The 26353-nt window shown below is 42.6% G+C and overlaps 1 protein-coding gene across 9 annotated transcripts in view; it reads left to right on the top strand.

Moving 5' to 3' along the window:
• Nucleotides 1-3092: 3092 nt before the first annotated feature.
• The window catches only part of EOGT (EGF domain specific O-linked N-acetylglucosamine transferase), a 38734-nt gene continuing 15473 nt past the window's right edge, over nt 3093-26353 (top strand). Inside the window, exons 1-10 of one of the 9 annotated variants that reach the window (XM_024244534.3) lie at nt 3093-3620; nt 4401-4685; nt 5209-5264; nt 7338-7561; nt 8670-8770; nt 9376-9484; nt 11962-12056; nt 12711-12815; nt 15216-15322; nt 18843-18946. In XM_024244534.3, the coding sequence (XP_024100302.1) occupies nt 7352-7561; nt 8670-8770; nt 9376-9484; nt 11962-12056; nt 12711-12815; nt 15216-15322; nt 18843-18946 (831 nt within the window). In that variant the 5' untranslated portion in view covers nt 3093-3620; nt 4401-4685; nt 5209-5264; nt 7338-7351. Of the gene's footprint in view, nt 3621-3943; nt 4204-4400; nt 4833-5208; nt 5265-7337; nt 7562-8669; nt 8771-9375; nt 9485-11961; nt 12057-12710; nt 12816-15215; nt 15323-18842; nt 18947-26353 lie in introns of those variants that run through there. The other 8 variants (XM_024244533.3, XM_024244537.3, XM_024244536.3 and 5 more) reach the window with 8 other exon arrangements.

A 26353-nucleotide genomic window follows, 5' to 3' on the forward strand; every position in this document is an offset into this window, starting at 1 on the left:
TGCAGGCTTATCTTGTACATTTCCTGCTCCAGAACCAAGATCATCCATTGTTCTATGGAGTCAGTGTTTCTTTTAATGGGAAATAGTTTGTAGCGATCACAGTGTGAGCCCAAGGGGGTGCTTCTTCCTACTGGATAGCTTGTCTCTAGGCCTTTTCAATGGAGCACGTAGGAGAGATGTGTTTTTAAAGATTAACCATACTGTTAATCATAATGAGGCCTCCAATTGAAATTCAGAACTACAGGATGTTTATATAGCCTGATTAAGCTTTCATACTTCTATCTCATGTCAAAAATTTCAGCTTCAAAGGTACCATCATAATTACTTCAACTTGGTGTATCCCACAATACCAATACTGCCACCAACAATTTGGTTTCGGAATGCAGTCTACAAGAGTTTTTTTGTACTTTAGTCCTGAGAATACATCCCACTAAGTATATACAAATTAAGTTTTAAAGTCACTTGGGATAGCTCCTCTGGGTGATATGCCACAATTGGAAATACATTTAGGTTCATTTAGTTTCATTTTACTTTCAAGGATTGCTTTTTAAAAACAGAATTTTGCTTTATAATGTAACATATTTACATGACTCCAAAGTCATGTCTTCACGCCGGGTGTGGTGGCTCCCGCCTGTAATCCAAGCAGTTTGGGAGGCTGAGGTGGGCGGATCACTTGAGGTCAGGAGTTTGAGACCAGCCTGGCCAATATGGTGAAACCCCGTCTCTACTAAAAATACAAATATTTGTCAGGCGTGGTGGTGCATGCCTGTAATCGCAGTTACTCAGGAGTCTGAGGGAGAAGAATTGCTTGAACCCAGGAGATGGAGGTTGCAGGGAGCCAAGATTGCACCATTGTACTCCAGCCTGGGCAAAAGAGTGAGACTCTGTCACTCACACACACACACACACACACACACACACACACACAAACAAAAACCAAAACACAAAGTCATGTCTTCTTTGTTCCTTATACCCCTCCTCTTCCCTCCTTGCCCATATAGTCATTTTAAATGTTAATCTACTTGTAAAATAATAGTAAATATATATGTGTATACACATGTATACATACATATTCCTCTCAGAAAAATGGTATTTACATATTACATATCCTTTTGCCACTCAATATCCTGTAGTGTACAGAGATATTTCTCAATTCCTTTTTATGCATGCATAGTTTTACACTGTATGGATAAACCATAGTTTATTCAACCAGCCTTCTATCGGTAGACATTTGAATTTTATGTCACCTCAAAGAAAATTTAAATTCTAACATTGATATTTTGGAGAGAAATTCTATTTGAGAATGGCTATTGCAGTAAGAGAGACTCAATCTCATGTTCAAGTTTATCATATATGGTTTCCTGTAAGTCTGAATGACCATTCAATGTGTAGCTGTTTAAAATAGCACCACATAGCCAGGCGTGGTGGCTCACACCTGTAATCCCAGCACTTCAGGAGGCCGAGGCTGGAAGATCACTTGAGGCCAGGAGTTGGAAACAAGTGCTGGGAACATAGCAAGAACCTGTTTCTACAAAAAAAATAATAAAATAGTACCATGCACATGTCATACTGATTTGAACCTTTTTGTATGTGACAAAAATAGGATGGTAGCAAGTAGGCTGAGGAAGCTTTTTTTTTTTTTTTTTTTTTTTTGTGAGACAGGGTCTCACTGTGGCCCAGGCTAGAGTGCAGTGTCTCAATCATGGCTCACTGCAGCCTCAACCTCACTGGGCTCAAGCGATCCTCCTGAGTAGCTGGGACTACTGGCATGAGCCACAATACCTGGCTTGAGGAAGCACTTTAAAAAATTACTGTCATTAGTGTGGGATGGTGAAGTATGCAAAGTATAAAATAATAGAGCAGTAATTCTGTTATAGGAAAGGGGTCCCAATCCAGACCCCAAGAGAGGGTTCTTGGATCTCGAGCAAGAAAGAATTCAGAGCAAAGTGAAAGCAAGTTTATTAAGAAAGTAAAGGAAAAAAAAAAATAAAGGAATAAAACAATGGCTACTCCATAGACAAAGCAGCCCTGAGGGCTGCTGGTTGCCCACTTTTATGGTTATTTCTTGATGATATGCTAAACAGGTGGATTATTCGTGCCTCCCCTTTTAAGACCATATAGGGTAACCTCCTGACATTGCCATGGCATTCGTAAACTGCCATGGCGCTGATGGGAGTATAGTAGTAAGGACTACTAGAGGTCTCTTTCATGGCCTTCTTGGTTTTGGTGGGATTTAGCCGGCTTATTTACTGCAACCTGTTTTATCAACAAGGTCTTTATGACCTGTATCTTGTGCAGGATGACCTCCTATCTCATCCTGTGACTTAGAATGCCTTAACGGTCTGGGAATGCAGCCCAGTAGGTTTCAGCCTCATTTTACTCAGCTCCTATTTAAGATGGAGTTGCTCTCATTCACATGCCTCTGACAGTTCCCTCAGAAGCAGAATCTTTTTTATAAAAAGAATAAATAAATTAATACTGTAAAGTGCTTTAGAACAATGTTTGGCACATGTTAAACACCACATATGTTTTTGCTGTTATTATTTGAAAAAAATTCCAGATAAGATTCCTAATTTGGCAGGGCACTAATGGAACTTGTAACAATTCTTAAACAACATTACTTTTAAAAATTGCGTAAAAATCACGTAAGCCGTTGGAAACAAACTTGTTTCCTCATGATCATATTATTTAACTTCTGGTGACGTGATGCATTTGAGCATGTTTATTTTGAAGGCATCACCTTCATATAATCAGTTCAACTTTAGTCACTAATGATCAACTCTACTGTGCTGTAGATGGAATACTAAGCCTGGGGGAGCTTAGAGGAAAAGACAATGGGGGATGGGAGTTCAAATAATTATAAGCAGTAATAAAGTAAATTAACAAAACCATAAAAATTAAACTCCACAGAGTAGCATTTGAACTTGATGAGTTTACAGATAGGTAAAACTATACTGCTTTTAAAATGTGTGTGGACTCCAAAGTATCCTCACCATCACAAAGTGTATTTGGTGAACGATGTTCAGTCCCCAAATTTGGAAGTTAGGGCGGCAACTTCTGCCTGAAATAAGACAAAAGTGAAAATCCGCCTCAGTGCAAGGCAGAAGACACGAAGAATGAGGTTTTCTACCCACCCCGTCCTAATATCCTATGAGCGCTTTAACGCTCTCGCTCAAGGAGGCACGGGCTGCTGCGATGGAGATGGGCGCCCGGCTCCGGCACGTGCCGCCGGTCTTTCCGGCCCTGGTGAGGGAACTGGCGGACTAGCGCGAACCTTCGCGGGAGAACGCCAGGAAGGGCAGATGGTTCCTCGACTCTGAGCCCCTCCCTGCTGCGCTCGCCGGGTCGAGGCCGCTCGCCGGGCTGAAGCCGCTCCGCGCGTTGGGCCCCGCGCCCTGGCCCTCCCGGGTGTAGCCCCGGTCCTGCCTCTGCGGGACCCGAGCCCGCCCACGGCGCCGGCTGGCCAAGGTGTCCCAGCTGCTCCTTGGCGCCCCCTGGCCCAGCTCCCGCGCCCAAGGTTTCCGGTGAGCGGCAGTAGCCGGTTATGACGACTCCCTCCTCTGGAACAGCCGCCGTCTCCTCCGCCTCCTCCTGGGTAGTCACGGCTGCCCCGGCTCCAGGTGGGACTCCCCCGCAATCTGCGGAGCCTTCCCCCGCTCTCCTTCCCGCCGCGGCAGCGCTCTGCGCCGCTCTTGCCCCGGGTGGTGCCCGCTCCCGGCGCGGCTTCCCGGAGGGCTGTAGCCTACGCACGCACTCCGCCCGCGCCTTCCCATTCCCTGCGGGGCGGGAGGCGGGCGTCGGAAGCCGATCCTGGCCCTCCCCGGCCCCGGGCGCCCGGCCCCTTCCCAGCGCCCGGAGCGCAGGCGGGCCCCGGGCCCTAGCCGCGTTGACCAGGTTTCCAGCCGGGGCGGAGCCGCTCCCCGGGACCCCTCCCAGGCGCGCTGGGGACCCGGGGCGCCGCGGTGCACGGTGGCGGGCGGCCCCGGGAGATCTCCGCCCCCGAAGCAGTCCCTGCCGGCGCCCCGGGTCCAGAACCCCAGCGCGGCGCGGCGTTTCAGCCGCGGCGGGGCGCTCGCCATTGACCCCTCAGCCCTTGGCCGGGACTGACGTTCAAGCGAACAGCTGGGCTCTGCCGGGACTGACGTTCAAGCGGCAGTCGAGCACTTCCTGAGCCCTGCCTGGCACCCGCCGAGAGACTTTTTGGTACAAGTAGGGGCCAGCCATTGAGGAGTCATTCGGAGTCTCACGTGTTGAACTTTCCATTTGCCCACTGCCTTCTTTAAACTTTTCCAAGCTCTCTCGCTCTGCGACATTGCCCCATTTGGCCCGCTGTGTCAACCCCAGGTTTTGCCTCCTATCCATCATCTTTCAGATGTTTCCCTTTTTTCCTTCCTCATTAGGCCTGTGGAAATCGAATCAAGGGTTTCTGGAGTGGAGTGATTCCAGCTGCTTTGAGCTGAAGGAAAAGTAGCCTGGCCACTAAAGCGTCCCTGTGCTGGAGGAGTGCAGCCACCCATCCCGGCGGGCCTTGCAGGAGGACCGACACCAGGAAGGCTTTGTGCCAGGCCCAGCAGCCTCCCCCAGCCGCCTTATGCAAGTGGGTACATGCCCTCGCCAGACGCCAGCTTTCTGATCTGCGTCTTTAGATTTTTTCCATCGCCTAAGCGTTACTTCTCCACTGATCGGTGAGTTTAGTGATGGCCAGAGCTCACTGGAGGACAATGGACTTGGATAACCAAAGGTCAGGGCTTGGTCATAACAATGACTTTATTACCGGGAAGGACGAGTCAAAAAATAGGAAGGCCTGGGAACCTTCAGGCTCGCCACTATAGGTGGGTAGCCCTGTGATTCAGCCAGCGGGATTACTGCTGTGAGAATGGGAAAGTTGTTTGCTTCTGGGAATGTTTGATCCATTAAGTATCCTGTTGGCCAGTTCCAGTGGATTCCTGTAGAAAGTGGGCCTCCTCCTCCTGTTCCCCATTGGAATCTGGTCCGAGTTGCTGTGTTGGGGGTGGTGCCTGTGAACTCGCGTATAGCAGTGTGGTATTCATTAAGGAAAAGAAAGCGCACCACCGGCCAGGCCTTCTGGCTGAGGGTTATCCCGTTACATTATTTTCTCTCTTAATATTTCCTTTAATTCACAACATCACCTGAATGATCAGGTTTACTTTAGCATCCTCTTAAGGTAATATGTTTCATTTCTGACAGGTTTTAGAGACCTGAAACATCACAGAAGCTTCTGAGTGGTTCTGAAGATTCAAGAGGTATATATTTTTATTACAAGTAGTCATTGTTACTATTAATGTGTGTTTTTAAATTTTTATAAAACTGCTGTCAACTCATTCTTGGATAAAAGCTCCAAGTGAAAATGTTATTATAATTCAGATCAGATTTACAGCAGATAACACCATACTCTTGAGGGCCGCCAAAGTGAAAAACCACAATACTTAACTACTCCAGGAGGGGAAAATGGGGGAAAAAGGATTTCTTTTTGGTGTCCCCACTGTTCACTTAGAATTCCATGGCCTTTGAACTTGAGGTTTGATGGAACGTAGCAGTCAATTTCCTTTTCTTCTTTCTTTCTTTCTTTTTTTTTTTTTTGAGACAGTCTCCCTCGCATTGCCCAGGCTGGAGTGTGGTGGCAAGATTACGACTCACTGCAGCCTTGACTTCCCAGGCTAAAGTGATCCTCTCACTTCAGCTGGGACTACAGCTGATTTTTTGTATTCTTAGCAGAGACTGGGTTTCATCACGTTGCGCAGGCTGGTCTCGAAGTCAGGGACTCAAGCAATCTGCCAGTCTCAGCCTCCCAAAGTGCTACTATTACAGGCCTGCAGTCTGTTTCTAAAAGCTCTATCTTCATAGCCCATAATCAAGACTGATTTCGAAAGTTGGGTTTTCTGGTATGACCCAAGAAACAGCAGTCCTAGCTGATGAACATCCAATGTGTATTAAGACTCTGTCATCCAGTGGAAAGAGCACTTAAAAAAAAAAAAGAACAAAGATCCCACTAAAGTGACCTGAGAATGGCAGGATCATTGTCTGGGATATATAGGAGAAATCTGGTCCAAAAGATTTAACACTTATTGGGTGAGTTAGAAGTGCAGTGAGGTTTGTGACCATTATCGCTGTTCACAATGTAAAGGCATGACGGGAGAGCTTAAGGGCACAGTCTTTGAGGCAGAGTGCTTAATGTCCTGGAGTTTCTAAGTCTTAGCTATTATAGCTGATTGTTATACCTACTAGCATGTAAGCTTCACAAGGGCAATGAGTTTAGTTCATGACTGCACCGTCATTGCTGTATCCTGAGTACAGAAGCGCTCCTGGAAGATTGTCTGTGCTCATACATTGATTGTGATTATAATTTTTTATTCAGCAGACACACACTTGCTCAGAGCCATCCCACTCCCTTTGCTCTGTCACGGATACTTTTTCCCTCCTCATCATTCAGATCTCAGTTTAAATGTTATTTAGGCCCCTTCTCTGCCCCACATGGCTTTAAACATTTATTTACTAAACACTTCCATAGCATTTAGTGTGTGCCAGATAGTTTTCTAAACACTTTACCAATAACTAACTCATTTAACTCACGACAGCTCTGTGATGAAGGTTTATTATTATTTCCATTTTACAGATGGGAAAGCTTAGGTGCAGAAAGGTTAAGTAACTTGTTCAAGGTCTTACAGCTGGGAAGCTGCACATTTGCGATTCAAATCCAGGTGGTTAAGCTTTAAATGTTTAGGTTCTTAACCACCATGCTATGTTGTCTATCATATTACTTTATTTTATTTCAGGTATCACTAAAATCACTAAACTGGATCCTATCAAGCCCTTCCATAATTGTTGTAAGTTAAAAAGTTTTATTGGAACACAGCCTCATCCATTCTTTTATAATAGACCATGGCTACTTTTTTGGACAGAGGCATTGTTGTGTAGTTGCCACAGAGATCTTATGTCTGGCAAAGCCAAAAAGATTTACTGCTTCTCCTTTACAGGAAAAGTTTGCTGGCCCCTAGTTGGTTTGAGTCACAGGCCCAGTCATCAGCTGAAGTTGTTTATTGAATTGCTTGTTTATGACAGTTGTACTAGGTTTAAAGACACCATGAGAGCAAGGCTCGCTCTTGTTTTGTTCACCTCTGTATACCCATTTGCTAACGTGGTGACTGGCACCAAGCAAGTGCTCAAAAAAAATTGAATAAAGGAACATTATTCAGTGGGATAGCAAAGTGCTTTGTAATTATACTTAGCCCTTGACCCTTTGTTTGTTGTTGTTGTTGTTGTTGTTTTGGCTTTTAAAGGAAATTTGTTAACAAAGTTGTCTTCATTTTGATCTCTAGGTTTGCAGGTTGCTATGTTAATGTTGTTTGTCTTTGGAGTCTTACTTCATGAAGTCTCACTGAGTGGTCAGAATGAAGCTCCTCCTAATACTCACAGCATTCCAGGCGAACCTCTGTATAACTATGCCAGCATCCGGTTGCCAGAGGAGCACATTCCCTTCTTTTTGCACAACAATAGGCATATTGCCACTGTCTGTAAGAAAGACTGTCTTTGTCCGTATAAGGTAGGTATTATTTCTTCTCTCCTTATTTTTATGAGGATGCAATTTCAGCTGGCTTACAGGTTCTGCTTTATAACCTGAAACTGAAGGCAGAATTCTAATTTTCGGTTGTCACTGTATAAGTTAATCATTGTTTCAATTTCATATAATACTTCTAAGAGGCTAAACTGCTTAAAATTATGTCCCATTCATAAGAGAGAAATTTAAAATCTAAATCACTTCTAAAACAAATAAGTAGCCAATACTATTTGTAAACTCTGTAAAGAAGCAATTAGATTTTGTGCAGGAAAGAACATCTTGTTAAAAGTAACTAAAGAATTTCACACCTCTTCTTTCTTAAACGGCACATAAGAGGATCGCTTAGCACTTAATTTCAGTAATGACACCTCAGCCTCTGTCTCCACATAATTAAGCCTGTTACTGTGGCTTTCTTTCTGTTTCAGAGGAGTTGGAAAGGCCTCACATAGGAGCCCATTAAGACATCTCACAGGGCCCCAGAGATCAAAGCTGAGCATTGTGAGACACTTCCTTTCCCATGGTGCCGGCACAGGAAGCATATGGAAAAGCAGACTTGGGAATCAGACCAGCATTGCTCCTGGGGCCTTGCAGAAGAGCATTCTGAGCTCCTTGGCCAGCTGGGTGGTTCCCAAGGGTGGCAGAGTTGTCCATGTGTTGTGGGGTCTCTGCTGATCTTGATTGCTAAGTGAAGTTGCTGATTGATTCACTTTAGCTGTGATTCCTTTGGTAGCACAAATTGCAGTTTATATGTCTTTTAGGGACTGATTTTAGAATCCGCTTGCTCACAGAGAAAGGTGGCTTCTTAAGTTACCTCAAGAAATTCAAATTCAAGTGGTCTTTGAGCGTCTAGGTAAAGCCCAGACTTTTGGTTAGGGGACCGGTATGGTGGGGGTGATGAGTAAGGAGGATTGTTAAGAACCTTGAGACTGCTCTTTTTAGAATTAACTGTAAGTTTTAAATTTATTGTTATAAGAATACATATTATAAATGTAAATGTGAATGCTCTATAATGGTTTGTTTTCTTAATGGAAAAATCTAAGAGTCTTCTCTAAATGTCAGAAGAAGGGAAATCAATGTAAGTTTTATGTTCTAGAAACACCTAGAAAAGCTAAAGTACTGCTGGGGTTATGAGAAATCCTGCAAACCAGAGTTCAGGTTTGGTTACCCAGTTTGCAGCTATGTCGACATGGGATGGTAAGTTTCCATATGGAATACCCTCTTCAAGTCTTCCTCTTTCTATACAGTGTATGTTGATGCCCTAATTTCCAGCTAGATTCTTTTGCTTTTAGATAGTAATTCATTTAGATATTAATTTGCTTAACACAGTCATGAATTCAACTTGACTATTTCACACTGGGATAGGAATATCTGTCATTTCCTCTGCCAGAGGGAGAAACAGCCAGGACCATAGACAATTTTTTCCCCCAGTGTATACTAAGAAGATAAATGGATGGTTTCCTCTTGATTCTTCCTGGGAGAATTAAGTATAATTAGTGCTTCCAATACATGCAATGTTAATGAGGTAAAGAAAATATAGTAATTAAGAATGCATCGTCTTCAGTTTCAGGTGATAACTTCATGCATGTCTGTTACATATTTTATGATAAAGGAATAATTCTGTGAATAACTTAGTTTCGTAACTTCATGTAGTGAGGTGTAGTTTTGGAGAAACTATGATATTATACTGTAACAAAATTAAAGTAATAAGGAACCTCTAGCATTTTAACCTTTAGAATGAAAATTCAAGGTCCAAAAAAAGTAAAAAGAAAAAAACACAGACTATTTTTATTTGCAAATAGGACGGACACTCTTGAGTCAGCTGAAGACATATTTTGGAAACAAGCTGACTTTGGATATGCCAGAGAGAGGCTGGAGGAGATGCATGTGCTCTGTCAGCCTAAGGAAACGGTGGGTATTTTGCTCCTTACTAAATAAACTTGTTTATTTAATTTTATTTATTTTTGAGACGGAGTTTCTGTCTGTTGCCCTGGCTGGAGTGCAGTGGCGCGATCCCAGCTCACTGCAACCTCTGCCTCCCAGGTTCAAGGAATTCTCCTGCTTCAGCCTCCTGAGTAGCTGGGATTACAGGCGTGTGCCACCCCTCCCGGCTAATTTTTATATTTTTAGTAAAGATGGGGTTTCGCCATGTTGCCAGGCTGATCTCGAACTCCTGACCTCAAGGGATCCACCCACCTCAGCCTCCCAAAGTGCTGGGATTACAGGCATGAGCCACTGTGCCCAACTAAGCTATTTTATTTTTATTACTTATTGATTATTGATTTTTAATATTTATCATTTAGCTTGTAATGTAAAAACAAGATAGACGGCACTGTGAAAGGAATTCCTCACTCTCACTTAGTTATTGGCGTAGAATTTTATGTAACTTCCCCAAATAGGTTGTTTTCTTTTCTTTGGAAACCCTGTCCTCCTTATCCCACATTTATCAGATAGTCATATTTTAAGACAGTCGAAATATTTTCAGGTTTAGAATCTTTCCCCCAAACATGTGCTAAAGAAGAGAAATTCATAAATTGCATCTTTACAAATTCATTTTCAGATAGTTTGGGACAGATGATATAACACCACCATACTGCTCTATATTTGCCCAGAGCTTTACAGTTTGCAGAAAGCTTTTCTGTGTGTTTTCTGGTTTGATGCTCATAAGCATTATAGCAGATACTACTGATGCCACTTTATCAGTATGGAAAACAGGGTCCTCAGAGGAGTTAAGCAGCTTCTCCAAGACTGCACAGCTACCTTTTAGAATTAATTATACATCTAGGATTAAAATGCAGATTTTTTTCCAGTTTACTTTCAACCATACCATATCCTACCTCAGTGGATCAGATAAACACGTTGTCAAGAGGTGGTTTGGGGTTGTAAATACAAGAGCAGGCTCTCAACTACAATTCAGATCCTGAGTCTTAGACAAGGTATTTAGGCTTTCCTTGTTTCAATTTCCTCTCCCTTAAAGCCATGCCCATTATGTAGCATATGGTAAGGAAGAAATGAGGTTCTGCAGATAAAAATGCTCAGTGCAGCAGGGCCTGGTTCCCAGCAAAGGGCTCAGCATTATTTTTTAAAGGTTGATGAAGTTGTAAGCACTTGCGATTAAGGTACACTGTTCAATGATCCTGAACCCTGAGTCTCTGACATCTCAGGGGTCTCCGATCTCCAACCACACTGGAGAACTAAAAAAATTTTTTTAATTTACTCACATTCAAAAACTGAGTATGTGCTTTATGGAGCTATTGGAGGGTGTCACGTAATAGAGCTTTGAGCATTCTAGCAAGGTGAATGAGGCCTGAGGATGTGAGGCATGCCATTAAAGTGCACAGCTGCAGGGTGTCTTTAACGGAGTTCTGTTCTGTCTTGTACATTTGGCTCAAGTCTAGCTGTTCACATGGAAAGGGCAAGAGAATAATGACAACCCCTATCTTGCACTGCTCTTTCAAGGTGGCTTGTAGAATGTTCTTTTGACTAAGATTTACCTTGATTTGCTTTGTGCTAGCAGAGTATGATCCTTGTCTTAGTTGTTTGGGCTGTTATAACAAAATACCATAGACTGGGTAGCTTCTAAACAATATCATCACATTGGGGGTTAGAATTTCAACATATGAATTTGGCAGAGACACAGACATTCAGTCCATTGCAATCTTTTACCAACTACAGACTCCAAAACACCATGCAGGTCAAGATTAAGGCTTTGTATTCATTGGGAGTTTTGGGAAAAACAATTAAAATGGCATTTAAATCTATAAATAAAACCCAGAGCAGATAAAAATTTTTGAAGTTCTCAGCATAACCCATATTGGTTGAAATAGAATCAGGCTCTGGTAGCTGACTCTTCAACTCCTTTCTTCAATTATTTAGAAAATGTTGCCCTCATGTTGCTGTTGAGACAGAGGCTCCCACAAGCTTTATGGTTTGCAGAAAGTACCTCTTATTAAAACTGGCAAACTTCCCTCCCCGCTTTTAATGTCTCTTACGTGTGCATTTTTCCTTGTTTCTTTTGGCTTTTGGAAGCTGCTTTTTCATATAGCTGTGGGGGTAGTAGTACTGGTTCTGGGTGCTTTTTTTTTCTTTTAAAGGGGACTGAACTGAGCCACATATACAACTCTTGGCTTTAAAATTAGATGTGACAGATCGTTTGGGAGTTCTCCATGGTAACTTAAAAGTGGGAAACTGGCAAAAGTATGCTTGGCCAGGGTCTGCTGGGAAGGAGAAAATATCCTTCAGCAGATACAGTCTTTGGAGAGCTTTCCTTATCACGTTGTGTGGTTTGAACGTGAGGGTATCCATGTTGTCAACATGTCTAGCAAGTCTGGGTGAGTCTTTGCTGTGTTAATACTCAGAGTCATTCTTTTCTTTTGCTCAACCTTCAGAGTGACTCAAGTCTGGTGTGTACCCGTTATCTTCAATACTGCAGAGCAACCAATCTCTACCTTGATTTAAGAAACATCAAGAGAAGTCATGACAGGTACTTCAGTGGTTAATGTTAACATCTAGTATAAATTCTGAAATATTTTTAGATCCAGGGATTTTTTTTTTTTTTTGAGACGGAGTCTTGCTCTGTTGCCCAGGCTGGAGTGCAGTGGTGTAATCATGGCTCACTGCAGCTGTGACCTCCCAAACCCAAGTGATCCTCCCACTTGAGCCTCTCAAGTAGCTGGGATACAGAAATGCACCACCAGGCTTGGCTAATTTTTTAATTTTTGAAGAGATGGGGTCTTCCAGCGTTGCCCAGGCCAGTCTCAAACTCCTGAGTTCAGGTGATCCTCTCACCTCAGCCTCCCAAAGTGCTAGGACTATAGGTGTGAGCCACCAAGCCTCGCTGAAGGGATATATCTTGAATTTGTTTTTGATGATATGGCAGAGGGGTTGGGGAATGGGTGGGGGATGGATGACTCAGACAGGCCACGAGTTAATCGCATTGCAAAGTTGGGTTGTGGATACATTAGGGTCCTGATATGATTCTGTTACTTTCATATACACTTGAAATTTTCTATTATAAGTAGTTAAATTCTTTTAAAAAATTGAGTTTGGAAATTGGTAATCCACTTTAGTTACAACCCACGTGCTTGGGTCATGAAGAAATTTTCTGAACTCAACTTAATGTTTTGTTATACACCAGATTTAAGGAGGACTTTTTCCAGAGTGGTGAAATTGGAGGGCACTGTAAACTTGACATCCATACATTGATGTCTGAAGGTCAGCGCAAAAGCCCTCTGCAGTCATGGTAAGATATTTTTAACGTATCTGTTTCAGAAATATTTGCCTTTATTTATGGCACTTGCAGATATTAATGGGGACTCTCAAATGGAAAATGTTACTTCATTTGTACATAATTTGGCATAAGCTTCTGGGAAGTGACGGAAACTGAGTGAATCCCTCAGTTGCATCTGAATTAAATATGTGTTTATAATAGTAGATATAGTACTTACTGTTTGCTAATGAAAGAAAAAAATCAGCTCAAAAATCCATTTTTATTAACTCACAATTGCCGAGTTTTATTCACTTACAAAGTCACATAGGTTACTTACATAATGTTAATTTTTGAGTCAAACGTCCATGCCAAGGCCAGGAATGGTGGCTCATGCCTATAATCCCAGCACTTTGGGAGGCCAAGGCAGAAGTATTACTTGAGGCCAGGAGTTCAAGACCAGCCTGAGCAACATGACGAGACCTCATCTCTAAAAAATAAAAATAAAAAATAAAAATAAATTAGCTGGGTGAGGTGGCATGCCCCTGTAATCCTAGCTACTTGGGAGGCTGAGGCAGGAGGATTGCTTGAGCTCAGGAGGTCGAGGCTGCAGCGAGCTATAATTGCACCACTGCACTCCAGCCTGGATGACGGAGCAAGACCCTGTCTCAAAAAAAAAAAAAAAAATTCATGCTGAGCAAACCTTTTTTTTTTTTTTTTTTTCCCTTAAAGAGGCCTCACTGCCTGGCTGCAGATCATTCAGAATAATAATCTACCACACATTTATCTGGCATTTTGCAGTCTGCAATGCAGTGTCTCAAGTCACTTAGCAGACTTTTACAAGAGGTAGTTTCTATATTCAAGTGGGCTTTTTGATTCCTGGTACTTTTTGATATTTGATTCCACATGGTAGTTGCTCAGGGCAGAATTGTATTAGTTACTTATTGCTGTGTGACAGGTTATTCCAAAGTGTACCCTAGGGTATATTTGTATTTATTACCTGTTGTTGTATAACAAATCACTCTAAAATTTAGCAGCTTAAAATACAAACATTTATTATCTCACAATACTTCTGAGGGTCAGGGTTTGGGAGCAGCTTGGCTGAGTTGGCCAGGGCTGCAGCCATCTCTAGACTCAACCTGGGCCTGGGGAAACTGCTGCTAAACTCACTCAGGTTGTTGTAAGCCTCGGCTCCTCTTGGCCAGGGACTTCATATGGGGCTCTCCCTACTGCTGCTCACAGCGTGGCTACTGGCTTTCCCAGGAGCACATGGTCTGAGGGAGTACATGCTCTGAGATGGAAGCCACAGTACTTTATAGCTTAATCCCAGAAGTGACCTTACCATCAGTTCTGCTGTATTCTGCCCGTTAGGAGTGAGTCACTGAGTCCAGCCCACTCTTAAAGGGAGGGAATTAACTTCCTCCTCTTGAAGGGAGAGGTATTAAAGAGTTTGTAGACCTATGTTTGAAACTACCACACTATTTTGGCATTGTGTTTTAAAAGGATCTATTTGATATTTGTTTTACATGAGGTATGATCTTAAGGAAGAGGTACAGATGACCTTTGTGTTAACTCTAAATATCTCACAGTTTCACATGCTTGGGATTGTCTTCTTTTGTTTGGAAGAAAACTGTGCTATGTGGCTTCCAAAGATGTTTTCCAAGAGATAAATTTCCTTTCTTCTGGGACACTTAGCTGTCTCTGCTGTCTTTCTGAGGCACCGGGTGATTCTTGGAATGCTGTCTCTCAGAATCCAAGAAGTCTGTCAAGAGTTTCTCTGGCTCATTGTTCTTATTGAGCCTCATTGGGAAATCTTTTGAGTCGTCTCATTTTACTGGTAGGTTATTTAGCCAACCCAATATATAAATATCTTCTTTGTGTGGTAAGTTCCCAATCTAACTATCTTGCACATAAGACTGAATTTTATAATCAGTTTTGTTCCTTGTCATTTTTTTTTCTTGAGACGGAGTCTTGCTCTGTCCCCAGTCTGGAGTGTAGTGGCGTGATCTTGGCTCACTGCAACCTCTGCCTACCAGGTTCAAGCGATTCTCCTGCTTCAGCCTCCTGAGTATAGCTGGGACTACAGGTGTGCGCCACTACGCCCAGCTAATTTTTGTATTTTTAGTAGAGATGGGGTTTCACCATGTTGGCCAGGATGGTCTTGATCTCCTGAACTCGTGATCCGACTGCCTCTGCCTCCCAAAGTGCTGGGATTACAGGTGTGAGCCACTGCACCCGGCCTGTTCCTTGTCTTAACATTAAAATTGATATCAACCTATATAAATGTCAGTAAGTTTTAGAAGTTACAGGTGTCCATAGGAGTGTCTCTACCATTTAGAGGTAAAATCTGCCTAATGAACAGATCCTGAGTTTCAATGTTGTAATAGGAAGTTTGGGAGAATCAGTTTGAAGTCATGTCCCAATTCATAATTTCAGGTTTGCTGAGCTACAAAGCTATACTCAGCTCAACTTCAGACCTATAGAAGATGCTAAATGTGACATTGTCATTGAAAAACCAACGTATTTCATGAAATTAGATGCAGGTGAGAAGTTACTTTGTCTGTTATTTGTGTATTTGTTAATGAGATATTATTCCTTTTTTTGGATGCAGTAATTCTCTGTGAATTTTTTGGAAGCAGTGTGACAAGCAGTAGACTTGTTTTTTTGCTTTCTTCTCTGAAGAAGTAGTTGAACTAGTTTGAACTCCCATTATTTTATAACTTTGGCATTTTAGAAGAAACTTTCACATTTATATCAAAGGACTTAACCAAAATCAAAGGATGAGAGATGAAGGCATATTTATGCCTTTTGTAACTAAATTTACCCCATCCGGTTTCTCTAATCACTTGGTTTAGAATGTCTTTCATTAAAATATGTTTAAAATCAAAAGCTAGGCCGGGTGCAGTGGCTCACACCTGTAATCCCAGCACTTTGGGAGGCCGAGGCAGGCAGATCACGAGGTCAGGAGATCGAGACCATCCTGGCCAACATGGGGAAACCCTGTCTCTACTAAAAAAACAAAAAATTAGCTGGGCATGGTGGCGGGTGCCTGTAGTCCCAGCTACTTGGGAGGTTGAAGCAGGGGAATCGCTTGAACCCAGGAGGCGGAGGTTGCAGTGAGCCAGGATCCTGCCACTGCACTCCAGCCTGGTGACAGAGCAAGACTCCGTCTTAAAAAAAATAAAAAATTTAAAAATTTTAAAAAATTAAAAAAAAAAATCAAAAGCCACGTGTATAGTATGGGTGGGAAAGAACTGTCCATGACCTGCGCTGGCAAACTTTCTGTATCATTTCCATGACTAAAGTGAACTTAAAATTCTTCTGGAAGTTACCAGTGTAATTTATTCTTGAAATAAAATTATTTTATCATTTATACTTATAGCCTCTTTCTCAGCTTGCAAGCAGAGCTTTAACTTTGCGAACTAGTTACACTGGGGAGGAGAAGCACAGATTGTACTATATTATCTCTCTCATTATGGGAGACAGGGATTACTATGCTAGATCATATCAAAATTCATGAGAGGTTGGGTTTACAGTGAAATATAGAGAGCCTCTGTCACAAATATTTCAGAATTACTATAATTTATTAATCATAGTTTTAATGTGCTCTGCCTTCTGAGGTCATAATTCTTATATTACAAAGTATTAAATTCAGAAATCAGACAAGTTTAGGTTTTTGAAATAAGAGCAAGTAAAAATGCTATGTTCCAGGTTTTGACTTGTTTTTAAAATATGCAAATTAAAAAGGGGCAAAGAAAACACTGATCTGCCTGTAAAAATGGCAACTATGTGTGAGCTATTAAATTTATGCAGATACTTACACAATAAAGTATATAAAGTGAGAATAATAGGCTAGAGTAGACATGTCTCATTTCTTTCCTATATTCATAACTCTACTTTTTTCTTCTAATTTATGCTGTCTTCCAATTTTACTTTTCTTTCTTTAGAGACAGGTCTTGCTGTATTGCCCAGGCTGGAGTACAGTGGCACAATCACAGCTCACTGCAGCCTCAACCTCCTGGGCTCAAGTGATTTTCCCACCTTGGCCTCCCAAGTAGCTGGGACTACAGGCCTATGCACCACCATGACTGGCTAATTTTTAAAATATGTCTTGTAGAGATGGGGTCTCATGGGTTGCTCAGGCTGGTCTTGAACTCCTGGGCTCAAGTGAACCTCCTGCCTTGGCCTCCCAAAGTTCTGGGATTACAGGTGTGAGTAACTGTGCCTGGTTCAGTTTTCCTTTTCATGTTAACTTGTACCTTAGGGAAATGAGCATTCTACAGATCAGGACTCATTAGGGGGCACATATGTCAAGGATGGAGCTTACGTTTTCTTCTCTGTTTATAAATTCTTGCAGCCCCAAGCACTGATTTGTGCTTGCTGCATTCCTCAGTAACTGTTAGGAACTCACTAAATGTTATGTGAAAGAGCTCATGTGTGCTCTATGGCTAACCTGGGAAAAGAGGATAGATTCTGATAGAACTTTATTTTTCTTGTTAATTTGAAAATATATTCTTCGCCAAGATTTTTCTGGGTGAAAAAATTAGCCCTTCCAAACAATCATTTAAGATACCAGGCTGAAAAAAACAGAGTATTTTTATACTGTTACTTCTGGCACACGGTGTTATTATTGACTGTGGGAATGAAGTCAGAATATTTTATGATTTCTGCATTTTAGAGTCCCTGTTTTTCTTTTACTCAGCATTTTCTCACCTTTAAAATGCGTGTTCTAAGTGTCAGTTCTTGGAATTTCATCCCATTTAGATTTGTACATTTCCAGGATGAATATTGGGTCCTGCATACCTAAATAGAGAGGGTGCATGTTCTGTTTCTTTTTAATGAATGGCATGTGAACTTACAAATACTGGTACCCACAGCCCTCTCCACTCTATCTGACCTAGTGGGATCCAAGCTAGTCTTCATTCAGGTCTTCCTATGTGCCTGGCACTGGGATGGGTACTTTAAGATGTATTATCTTTGGGTTTCTTGTAATAAAGCTGGCACTTAGGTAACTATTTCCCATTTCTATAGAGAAGCTAAAGCTTAGGGACTTTATGAACTCATCTAAGAATGTTGCACATGCATGGCTGTGCTGGAATTCAACTTCTTCTTACTCCAGAATTGCTTCTCTTTCAATCAGAACACAAGACATTCACCTCTTTTATATGATAGTTGGTTAATGTTTTTCCAGGAAAGATATATGTAATGATTAAATAGGGAAAAAAGAAACAGGAATGAAAATTACCAAAATGGTAGTTGCCATCATTGCCAGTACTTCCATGATGAACAGATGTTGCTTAATTGATTTTTTTTTCTGGCTTTTTTTTTTTTTTTTTTTTTTTTGAGACGGAGTCTCACTCTGTCATTCAGGCTGGAGTGCAGTGCTGTGATCTTGTTTCACTGCAGCCTCTGCCTCCCAGGTTCAAGCAGATTCTCCTGCCTCAGCCTCCTGAGTGGCTAACCACGCCTGCCTAATTTTTGTATTTTTAGTAGAGATGGTATTTCACTATGTTGGCCAGGCTGTTCTCGAACTCCTGACCTCAAGTGATTGGCCTGCCTCAGCCTCCCAAAGTGCTGTGATTACAGGTGTGAGCCACTGTGCCTGGCCCCTTAATTGACTTTAAAAAATAAATGATCAAGCTAGGCATGGTGGCACATGCCGCCATAGCAAGACCCCACCCCTGATAAAAAAATAAATAAAATCAGAAGAAATAATGAGTTGTCTCCATGGCCCTGTAGTTCTACTCAGTTTTGAGTTAAATAGACCTACCTTGTTTTTTTCTGGGAACTTAATGATCACTTGTTACTTGGGATATATGGGAAAATGCATTCCTGATTTTAAATAACCAATTTTAGAGTGACTTTTGAAACCCAATCAGTCCATAAATTGAGGACTACCTATGTATCTAGATCATTTCATTTTGGAAAAACAAAACAGTTATTTTTTCCCCCATTTATTTAAACTAAAATTCTCTTAAACTGTAAATAGATGGGATAGAATAAAACTTGCTTGATCATGTGTTCTTTGGTGTTAATTAATGTAGTTTCATTTTCCAACACTAGGTGTTAACATGTATCACCACTTCTGTGATTTCATCAATCTTTATATTACTCAGCACGTTAATAACTCATTCAGTACTGACGTGTACATCGTGATGTGGGACACCGTAAGTAAGAATGTGCTCTCCGCTTCAGTACTGTCTTTCCCTTGTATCAGTGTGTGACTCTGATGTTGTGAAACAATTTTCAAAGACACATACATTTCAACATGCACACCCGCACATATGCGGAGGGATGCGAATGTATCTGTACATATATGTGTTGACACGTGCATATACGTATAGGCAGATAGGTATGTATGTGTGTACTTTCGTTCTTTGAATTTTAGAATGAGGCAGTGAGGAAAGTTTCTTTCCCTTTCTGGGTGGGCGGGGCTCCAAAGGCCAGAGATTCAGTGACTTTGGCTCGGTATTCCTCTGGGACACACATATGAAAGACTGCCATTCAGCTGGGCGTGGTGGCTCACGCCTATAATCACAGCACTTTGGGAGGCTGAGGCAGGTAGGTCACTTGAGGCCAGGACTTCGAGACTAGCCTGGCCAACATGGTGAAATCTTGTTTCTACTAAAAATACAAAAATTAGCCAGATGTGGTGGCACACACATGTAGTCCCAGCTACTCAGGAGGCTGTGCTCAGAGAATCACTTGAACCTGGGAGGTGGAGGTTGCATCGAGCCGAGATTGTGCCACTGCGCTGCAACCTGGGTGACAGAGCAAGACTCTGCCTCAAAAAAAAAAAAAGGCCGTCATTCACTCAACCTCTATAACCTATGTTGGAAGTGCTTGCCTCTGTTTACTGTTGGGCCTTTTGCATTTACTGTCTGCCTTTGCTTAATAGCAGCTTCCTCGTTACTATGTCCTTTGTGCTGAATTATGCTGTGTGTTTCAGCTCACTGTATAGGGCAGGTCTTAGGCATGCACATAAATACATGTGTTGAGTGACACCTGCTATTTATTTGTTTTTAGTGCAATCTTTTTTACCTTCTCTTTCTTTGCCTGTTTTTTCCCTGCTTCTTCCCATATCTGGCCCCTCCACCTGCTGAGGAAACCCCAAGATGTGCCCCAGAGTCTTCAGCTCTGAAATGAGATAATGAGATAATGACACTTATCTAGGTGTCATTTTGAGAATGAACCATACAGTGTGTGAACAGTCACCATACCTGGTATGCAGTACTTGTGCTCTGAATGTTAACTGTGACAATTACAATAAAGAGAATAAATGGTTTGTAGTGTACATAAGAGAGGCTGCCTAAACTGGGAAGTTGGAACACCCACCAAGGCGTCATATAAGGTTCCACTCAACATTCTGACTTACAACACTGATATGCTTGGCTCTTGGTGTGAGTCTATTCAGGAGGACGTTGCAGGGGAACCACAGCTTGCTGGCAGGGCAGCCTCAGGTGTTTCTTCCAGAGGGAGTGCTAGCAGTTCACACAGCACAGCTCAGGTGCAAGGAGACAAGATTCGCCTGGGACAGGTACAGGAGATGCCTTGGCTTAATTAAGAGCCTCATATCCTGTAGGGGCCAACGTCTCCTGACACAACTGTGTTGGCAAAGTCCTCAGGATCCCTGAAAGAGACATGCCTGGTTCCAGGAGTCAGTGTACTCAGGGAATCCGAAACATGGCTTTCCCAGTCCAGATGCAGTTTACCCATCAAGCATCTTTTTAGATCAGAAGCAATGTTGCCTAGGCACACGGTTGACACAAGCTGTCGTCATTTGCAGAGAGCCGACTTAGCTAGTTAACAGGAGGTCAAATTCTCATGCAGAAGGAGAGACAGTTTTGCTGACCCTTTTTTCACTGATCAGAGGCTTGTAGTAGAGCTGTGTAAAAAGATTTTCAGGATCACTGCTCCCTAGACTTTGAGTTAGATTTGAAGTCTGATGAGACTATAATTCTTGGCATGTTAATGCTTTCTTTTATTTTCCATCTATATGCATTTACATTTTCCTCTTGTATTTGAATTTTGCTGCCACCACAGTTTCATTTCTTGAAAATGTTTTGTGAGCAAAATGAACAACAGTCCCTTTCTTTTCTTCTTTTTGTATCAGTGAAGTCAAGCCACACTCACCAGCCATTACAAGCCCTAAATTATTAACTCAGGGTTGTTTTGCCCTTTTTAAACAACCTATTTTTAAATTTTTAATTAACCTAAATTATGTTACTTCATTTCATGCTCATGACCCCCCGTGGACTTGAGTTTTCATTAGCTTATTTTACAGACAAGAGGCCGAGGCCTGAGCAGCAGGTGAGTGTTCTAAGATAATGCAGTCAGCGAGGGCAGAACCAAAGTTTCCATCCAGGCAGCCTGACCCCAGACCTGTGCTCAGACACCATAGTGCTCTGTCGTCTTCTTAAAGTCCTCTGAAGAGGACTCTACCTAAGTTGCCAAACTAAGTTGACAGAAATTTATCAGATGCCTTCCAGAAGCTTGCTTGTACCTGTTGCATGCTTTTCCACATCTTCCTCAATTGGGCTAAGTATAACTTAGTCACATTAGCTCACTGTAAGTGAGCCAGCTCCTACAACCCTCCCCTTCTCTGTGGCTGCTGGAGTAGGATGCACGGCCACCATGAAGACCCCAGGTTACTCAGTCAGCTGTGCATGAGGCATGAGGGCAGTCTGACCTCAGCTCTGGCACAGATAAGCAGGATGGGTATAGCCCAGCAGGGTGGCCGCCTGGTGTTACCCCCTTCCTTTGCCACCCGATGTGCATCCATTTTAAACCCGCACTCTTGGTCAGAGAAGCCATTTACTAAGCCGGGTTCTCAGGACAGGCAACTCTGCCAGATTGCTCCGTAATTCAGGCCTACAGGGTAGGTTGGATGGGGAGGGCACTAAGTAAGGGTTTGTGTGGCTGCTGTTTCCCTTTTGTTGGTAAGACCTTAAATTAAGCAGCACTGTGACTTGCGGGCTGATTATGACATGAATCCCTCACAGCGGATGGTGTTGCCAGAGTCCTGATGGTCTTGGATAAGCAGTTTGTTTGCCCAGGGAAGAGCAGGGAGGTAGCTGTGACTGCAGTTCACATCTTGGTGATATTTTCCAAACTGTCATCACAAGGAAGCCTATGGGGCCTTCCCTCTCCTCCTTGAAAAGCTCTGCAGTTTACTCCCTTCAGCATGTGGCATCCTCAGTGGGATGGGCAAGGCCACCAACCTGCAAACATGCATAGAGGGACCCATCTTCAGATGCCTCCCTGGGCACTGCAGGGTTGCTCTTATCAAACAGAATGAATAAAAGGAGAAATTACTGCAGGCTTTCCACATTTGCTTGTGCTGAGAAGTAGAACAGCTTTATGATTACTTTTTTTTGTTTGTTTTTGAGGCAGAGTCTTGCCCTGTCGCCCAGGCTCAAGTGCAGTGTCGCAGTCTTGGCTCACTGCAACTTCCGCCTCCCAGGTTCAAGCGATTCTCCTGCCTCGGCCTCCCCAGTAGCTGGGATGACAGTGTGTGCCACCACACCTGGCTAATTTTTATATTTTTAGTAGAGACGGGGTTTCACCATGTTGACCAGGCTGGTTTTGAACTCCTGACCATAGGTGATCCGCCTGCCTCGGCCTCCCGAAGTGCTGGGATTACAGATGTGAGCCGCCATGTCCAGCCATGATTACTTTTTTAATTATGAAAGTAATACCTGATTATAATGAGTTCAAACAACACAGAAGTATGTGAAGTTTTTTAAAAAGTCTCCTTCTTCCTCTCCAATTCCCTGTTCCCCCCAAGGGTAACTGCAGTTGACATGAGTGTGAGTCCCTTGCAGGACTCTCTTTATTTTAATAAGTGCAAATATGTCACCCAAGCTAAAGTTCAGGAATATGATCCTAGCTCACTGCAGCCTTGCTCTCCTGGGTTTAGGTGATCTTCCTGCCTCAGCCTCCCAAGTAGCTAGGACTACATGTGCATGCCACCATACCTGGCTATTCTTTTCTATATATATGTTATATATGTGTTATGACAATATATATAGTCATAACGTGTGTGTGTGTGTATATATATTACTGTCTTCTGATTTGACATCTGGCTAATTTTTAAATTTATTTTCTGTAGAGACAAGATCTCATTATGGTACCCAGATTCGTCCTTGATATGGTTTGGCTGTGTCCCCACCAAATCTCAGCTTGAATTATATCTCCCAGAATTCCCACATGTTGTGGGAGGGACCCAGGGGGAGGTAATTGAATCCTGGGGGCCGGTCTTTCCTTTGCTATGCTTGTGATAGTGAATAAGTCTCATGAAATCTGATGGGTTTATCTAGGGTTTCCACTTTTGCTTCTTCCTCATTTTCCCTTGCTGCCACCATGTAAGAAGTGCCTTTTACCTCCCACCATAATTCTGAGGCCTCCCCAGCCATGTGGAACTGTAAGTCCAATTAAACCTCTCTTTCTTCCCAGTCTCGGGTATGTCTTTATCAGCAGACTGAAAATGGACTAATACAGTAAATTGGTACCAGTAGAGTGGGGTGTTGCTGAAAAGATACCCGAAAATGTGGAGGTGACTTTGGAACTGGGTAACAGGCAGCGACTGGAACAGTTTGAAGGGCTCAGAAGAAGACAGGAAAATGTGGGAAAGTTTGCAGCTTCCTAGAGACTTGTTGAATAGCTTTGCCCAAAATGCTGATAGTGATATGGACAATAAAATCCAGGCTAAGGTAGTCTCAGATGGAGATGAGGAACCTGTTGGGAACTGGAGGAAAGATGACCCTTGTTATGTTTTAGCAAAGAGAGTGGCGGCATTTTGCCCTGCCCTAGAGATTTGTGGAACTTTGAACTTGAGAGAGATGATTTAGGGTATTTGGCAGAAGAAATTTCTAAGCAGGAAAGCATTCAAAAGGTGACTTGGGTGCTGTTAAAGACACTCAGTTTTAGAAGGGAAACAGAGCATCTAAGTTGAGAAAATTTGCAGCCTGATTGTGCAATAGAAAATAAAAACCCACTTTCTGGGGAGAATTTCAAGTTGGCTGCAGAAATTTGCATAAATAGCAAGGAGCCTAATGTTAATTCCCAAGACCATGAGGAAAACGTCTTCAAGCCATGTCAGAAACCTTCATGGCAGCTGCTCCCATCACAGGCCTGGAGGCCCAGGAGGAAAAAGTGGTTTCATGGGCTGGGCCCAGGGTCCCCATGCTGTATGCAGTCTAGGGACTTGGTGCCTTGTGTCCTAGCTGCTCCAGCCATGGCTGAAAGGGGCCAATGTACAGCTCAGGCTGTGGCTTCAGAGGGTGGAAGCCCCAAGCCTTGGCAGCTTCCATGTGGTGTTGAGCCTGCAGTGCACAGAAGTCAAGAATTGAGGTTTGGGAACCTCCACCTAGATTTCAGAAGGTATATGGAAACACCTAGATGCCCAGGCAGAAGTTTGCTGTAGGGGCGGGGCCCTTATGGAGAACCTCTGCTAAGGCAGTGTGGAAGGGAAATGTGGGGTTGGAGCCCCCACACAGAGTCCTTAGTGGGGTGCTGCCTAGTGGAGCTGTGAGAAGAGGGCCACCATCCTCCAGACCCCAGAATGGTAGATCCACTGACAGCTTGAACTGTGCATCTGGAAAAGCTGCAGACACTCAACACCAGCCCATGAAAGCAGCCAGAAGGGAGGTTGTACCCTGCAAAACCACAGGGGCAGAGCTGCCCAAGACTGTGGGAACCCACCTCGTGCTTCAGCGTAACCTGGATGTGAGACCTGGAGTCAAAGGAGATCATTTTGGAGCTTTAAAGTTTGACTGCCATGCTGGATTTCAGACTTGCATGGGCCCTGTAACCCCTTTGTTTTAGCCAATTTCTCCCATTTGGAACAGCTGTAATTACCCAATACCTGTATCCCCATCATATCTAGGAAGTAACTAGCTTGTTTTGGTTTTACAGACTCATAGGTGGAAGGGACTTGCCTTGTCTCAGATGAGACTTTGGACTGTGGACTTTTGGGTTAATGCTGAAATGAGTTAAGACTTTGGGGGACTGTTGGGAAGGCATGGTTTGTTTTTTAATGTGAGGACACGAGATTTAGAGGGCCCCGGGGCAGAATGATATGGTTTGGCTATGTCCCCACCAAATCTCAACTTGAATTATATCTCCCAGAATTCCCACGTGTTATGGGAGGGACCCGGGGGAGGTAATTGAATCATGAGGGCCAGTCTTTCCCATGCTATTCTGGTGATAGTGAATAAGTCTCATGAGATCTGATAGGTTTATCACGGTTTTCCGCTTTACTTCTTCCTCATTTCCTCTTGCTGCTGCCATGTAAGAAATGTCTTTCACCTCCCGCCATGGTTCTGAGGCCTCCCCAGCCATGTGGAATTGTAAGTCCAGTTAAACTTCTTTTTCTTCCTAGTCTCAGGTATGTCTTTATCAGCAGTGTGAAAACTGGCTAATACAGTCTTGAACTCCTGGCCTCAAGTGATCCTCTCACCTCAGCCTCCCAAAACACTGGGATTACAGCCATGAGCCACCATGCCTGGCCAATATGTTTATATTCTTATGGAAAGTATACTGTCTGTCTCATATTGCCACCTTAGTATTATCTCTGGAATGTTTTTTTAAGTCAGTACCTTTAGGGCTATCCTTGCTTTAGGTATTATGTGGTATTCTGTTTAATGGATGTTTTGGAAGTTGGATGCATGCAGCCGTGCATGTATTCATTTCTCACCCCACCCCCCGCATCACATTTAGTTTTGTTTCCAGTTCTGTGCTATTTACTGAAATGTGACTGTAAACACATACGTCCTTTCAATATATCTATATCTTCACATGCTCATCCTAGCATTTCTGTAGGACAGATTCCTGTAAGTGGAATTTCTAAGTCATAGATTATGTGCATGTTTAAATTTGAGACACACTAAAGGAAATTTTATGTCATCTTGAAGACTATCCAAATATTCTTCAACATGAGTGTAGGAAGAAGCCCCTCCTTCCCAAATGGTGGATAATTTGGACTTGGGAAACAGGGAAAAGAAGCTTCTGGAGGTGGTTCTTATTCAGTAATGTATGACTTCCCTGAGGAAGGATCAGTCAGGATTTTACTGTATTTTATTATTAAAATTTCCTTTCAAACATATTTTATTTTATCTGAAGTATTTTATCTCAGGAAATCATCTAGAATCACTTCTTTTAATTGCCCTTTATTTATTATTGAGCCAGAACAGGGACATTTCATTTTAGATGGTGTTGAAAAGGGCCTTTATTAGAATGGCATTGGAGGAACATGGAAAGAAGGCTTTTTTTTTTTTTTTCACATCTAACAGATCTCAATAACTTTGAAATAACTGTAATATGTGCAACGTAAAATTTTCAAAATCTGAGAAAAGAATGCTGTAAAGATAAAATGACATGAACATAATGTATAACTATAGAGTTTGAATGTAATGCTACAATGCGTATTTCTGATTTCTATTGGCTGAATTTTTCAATCTAAGTGAAACCATTTAAAAATTAATTGATCTTCTCCTTAGCTAATGGAGCTCATAATTAACTACTTTTCAAAAAATAAATGAGGCTGGATGTGGTTTCTGTAATCTCAGCACTTT

Source organism: Pongo abelii, chromosome 2, assembly GCF_028885655.2.
Source record: "Pongo abelii isolate AG06213 chromosome 2, NHGRI_mPonAbe1-v2.0_pri, whole genome shotgun sequence".
NCBI classification, from domain to species: Eukaryota; Metazoa; Chordata; class Mammalia; order Primates; family Hominidae; genus Pongo; species Pongo abelii.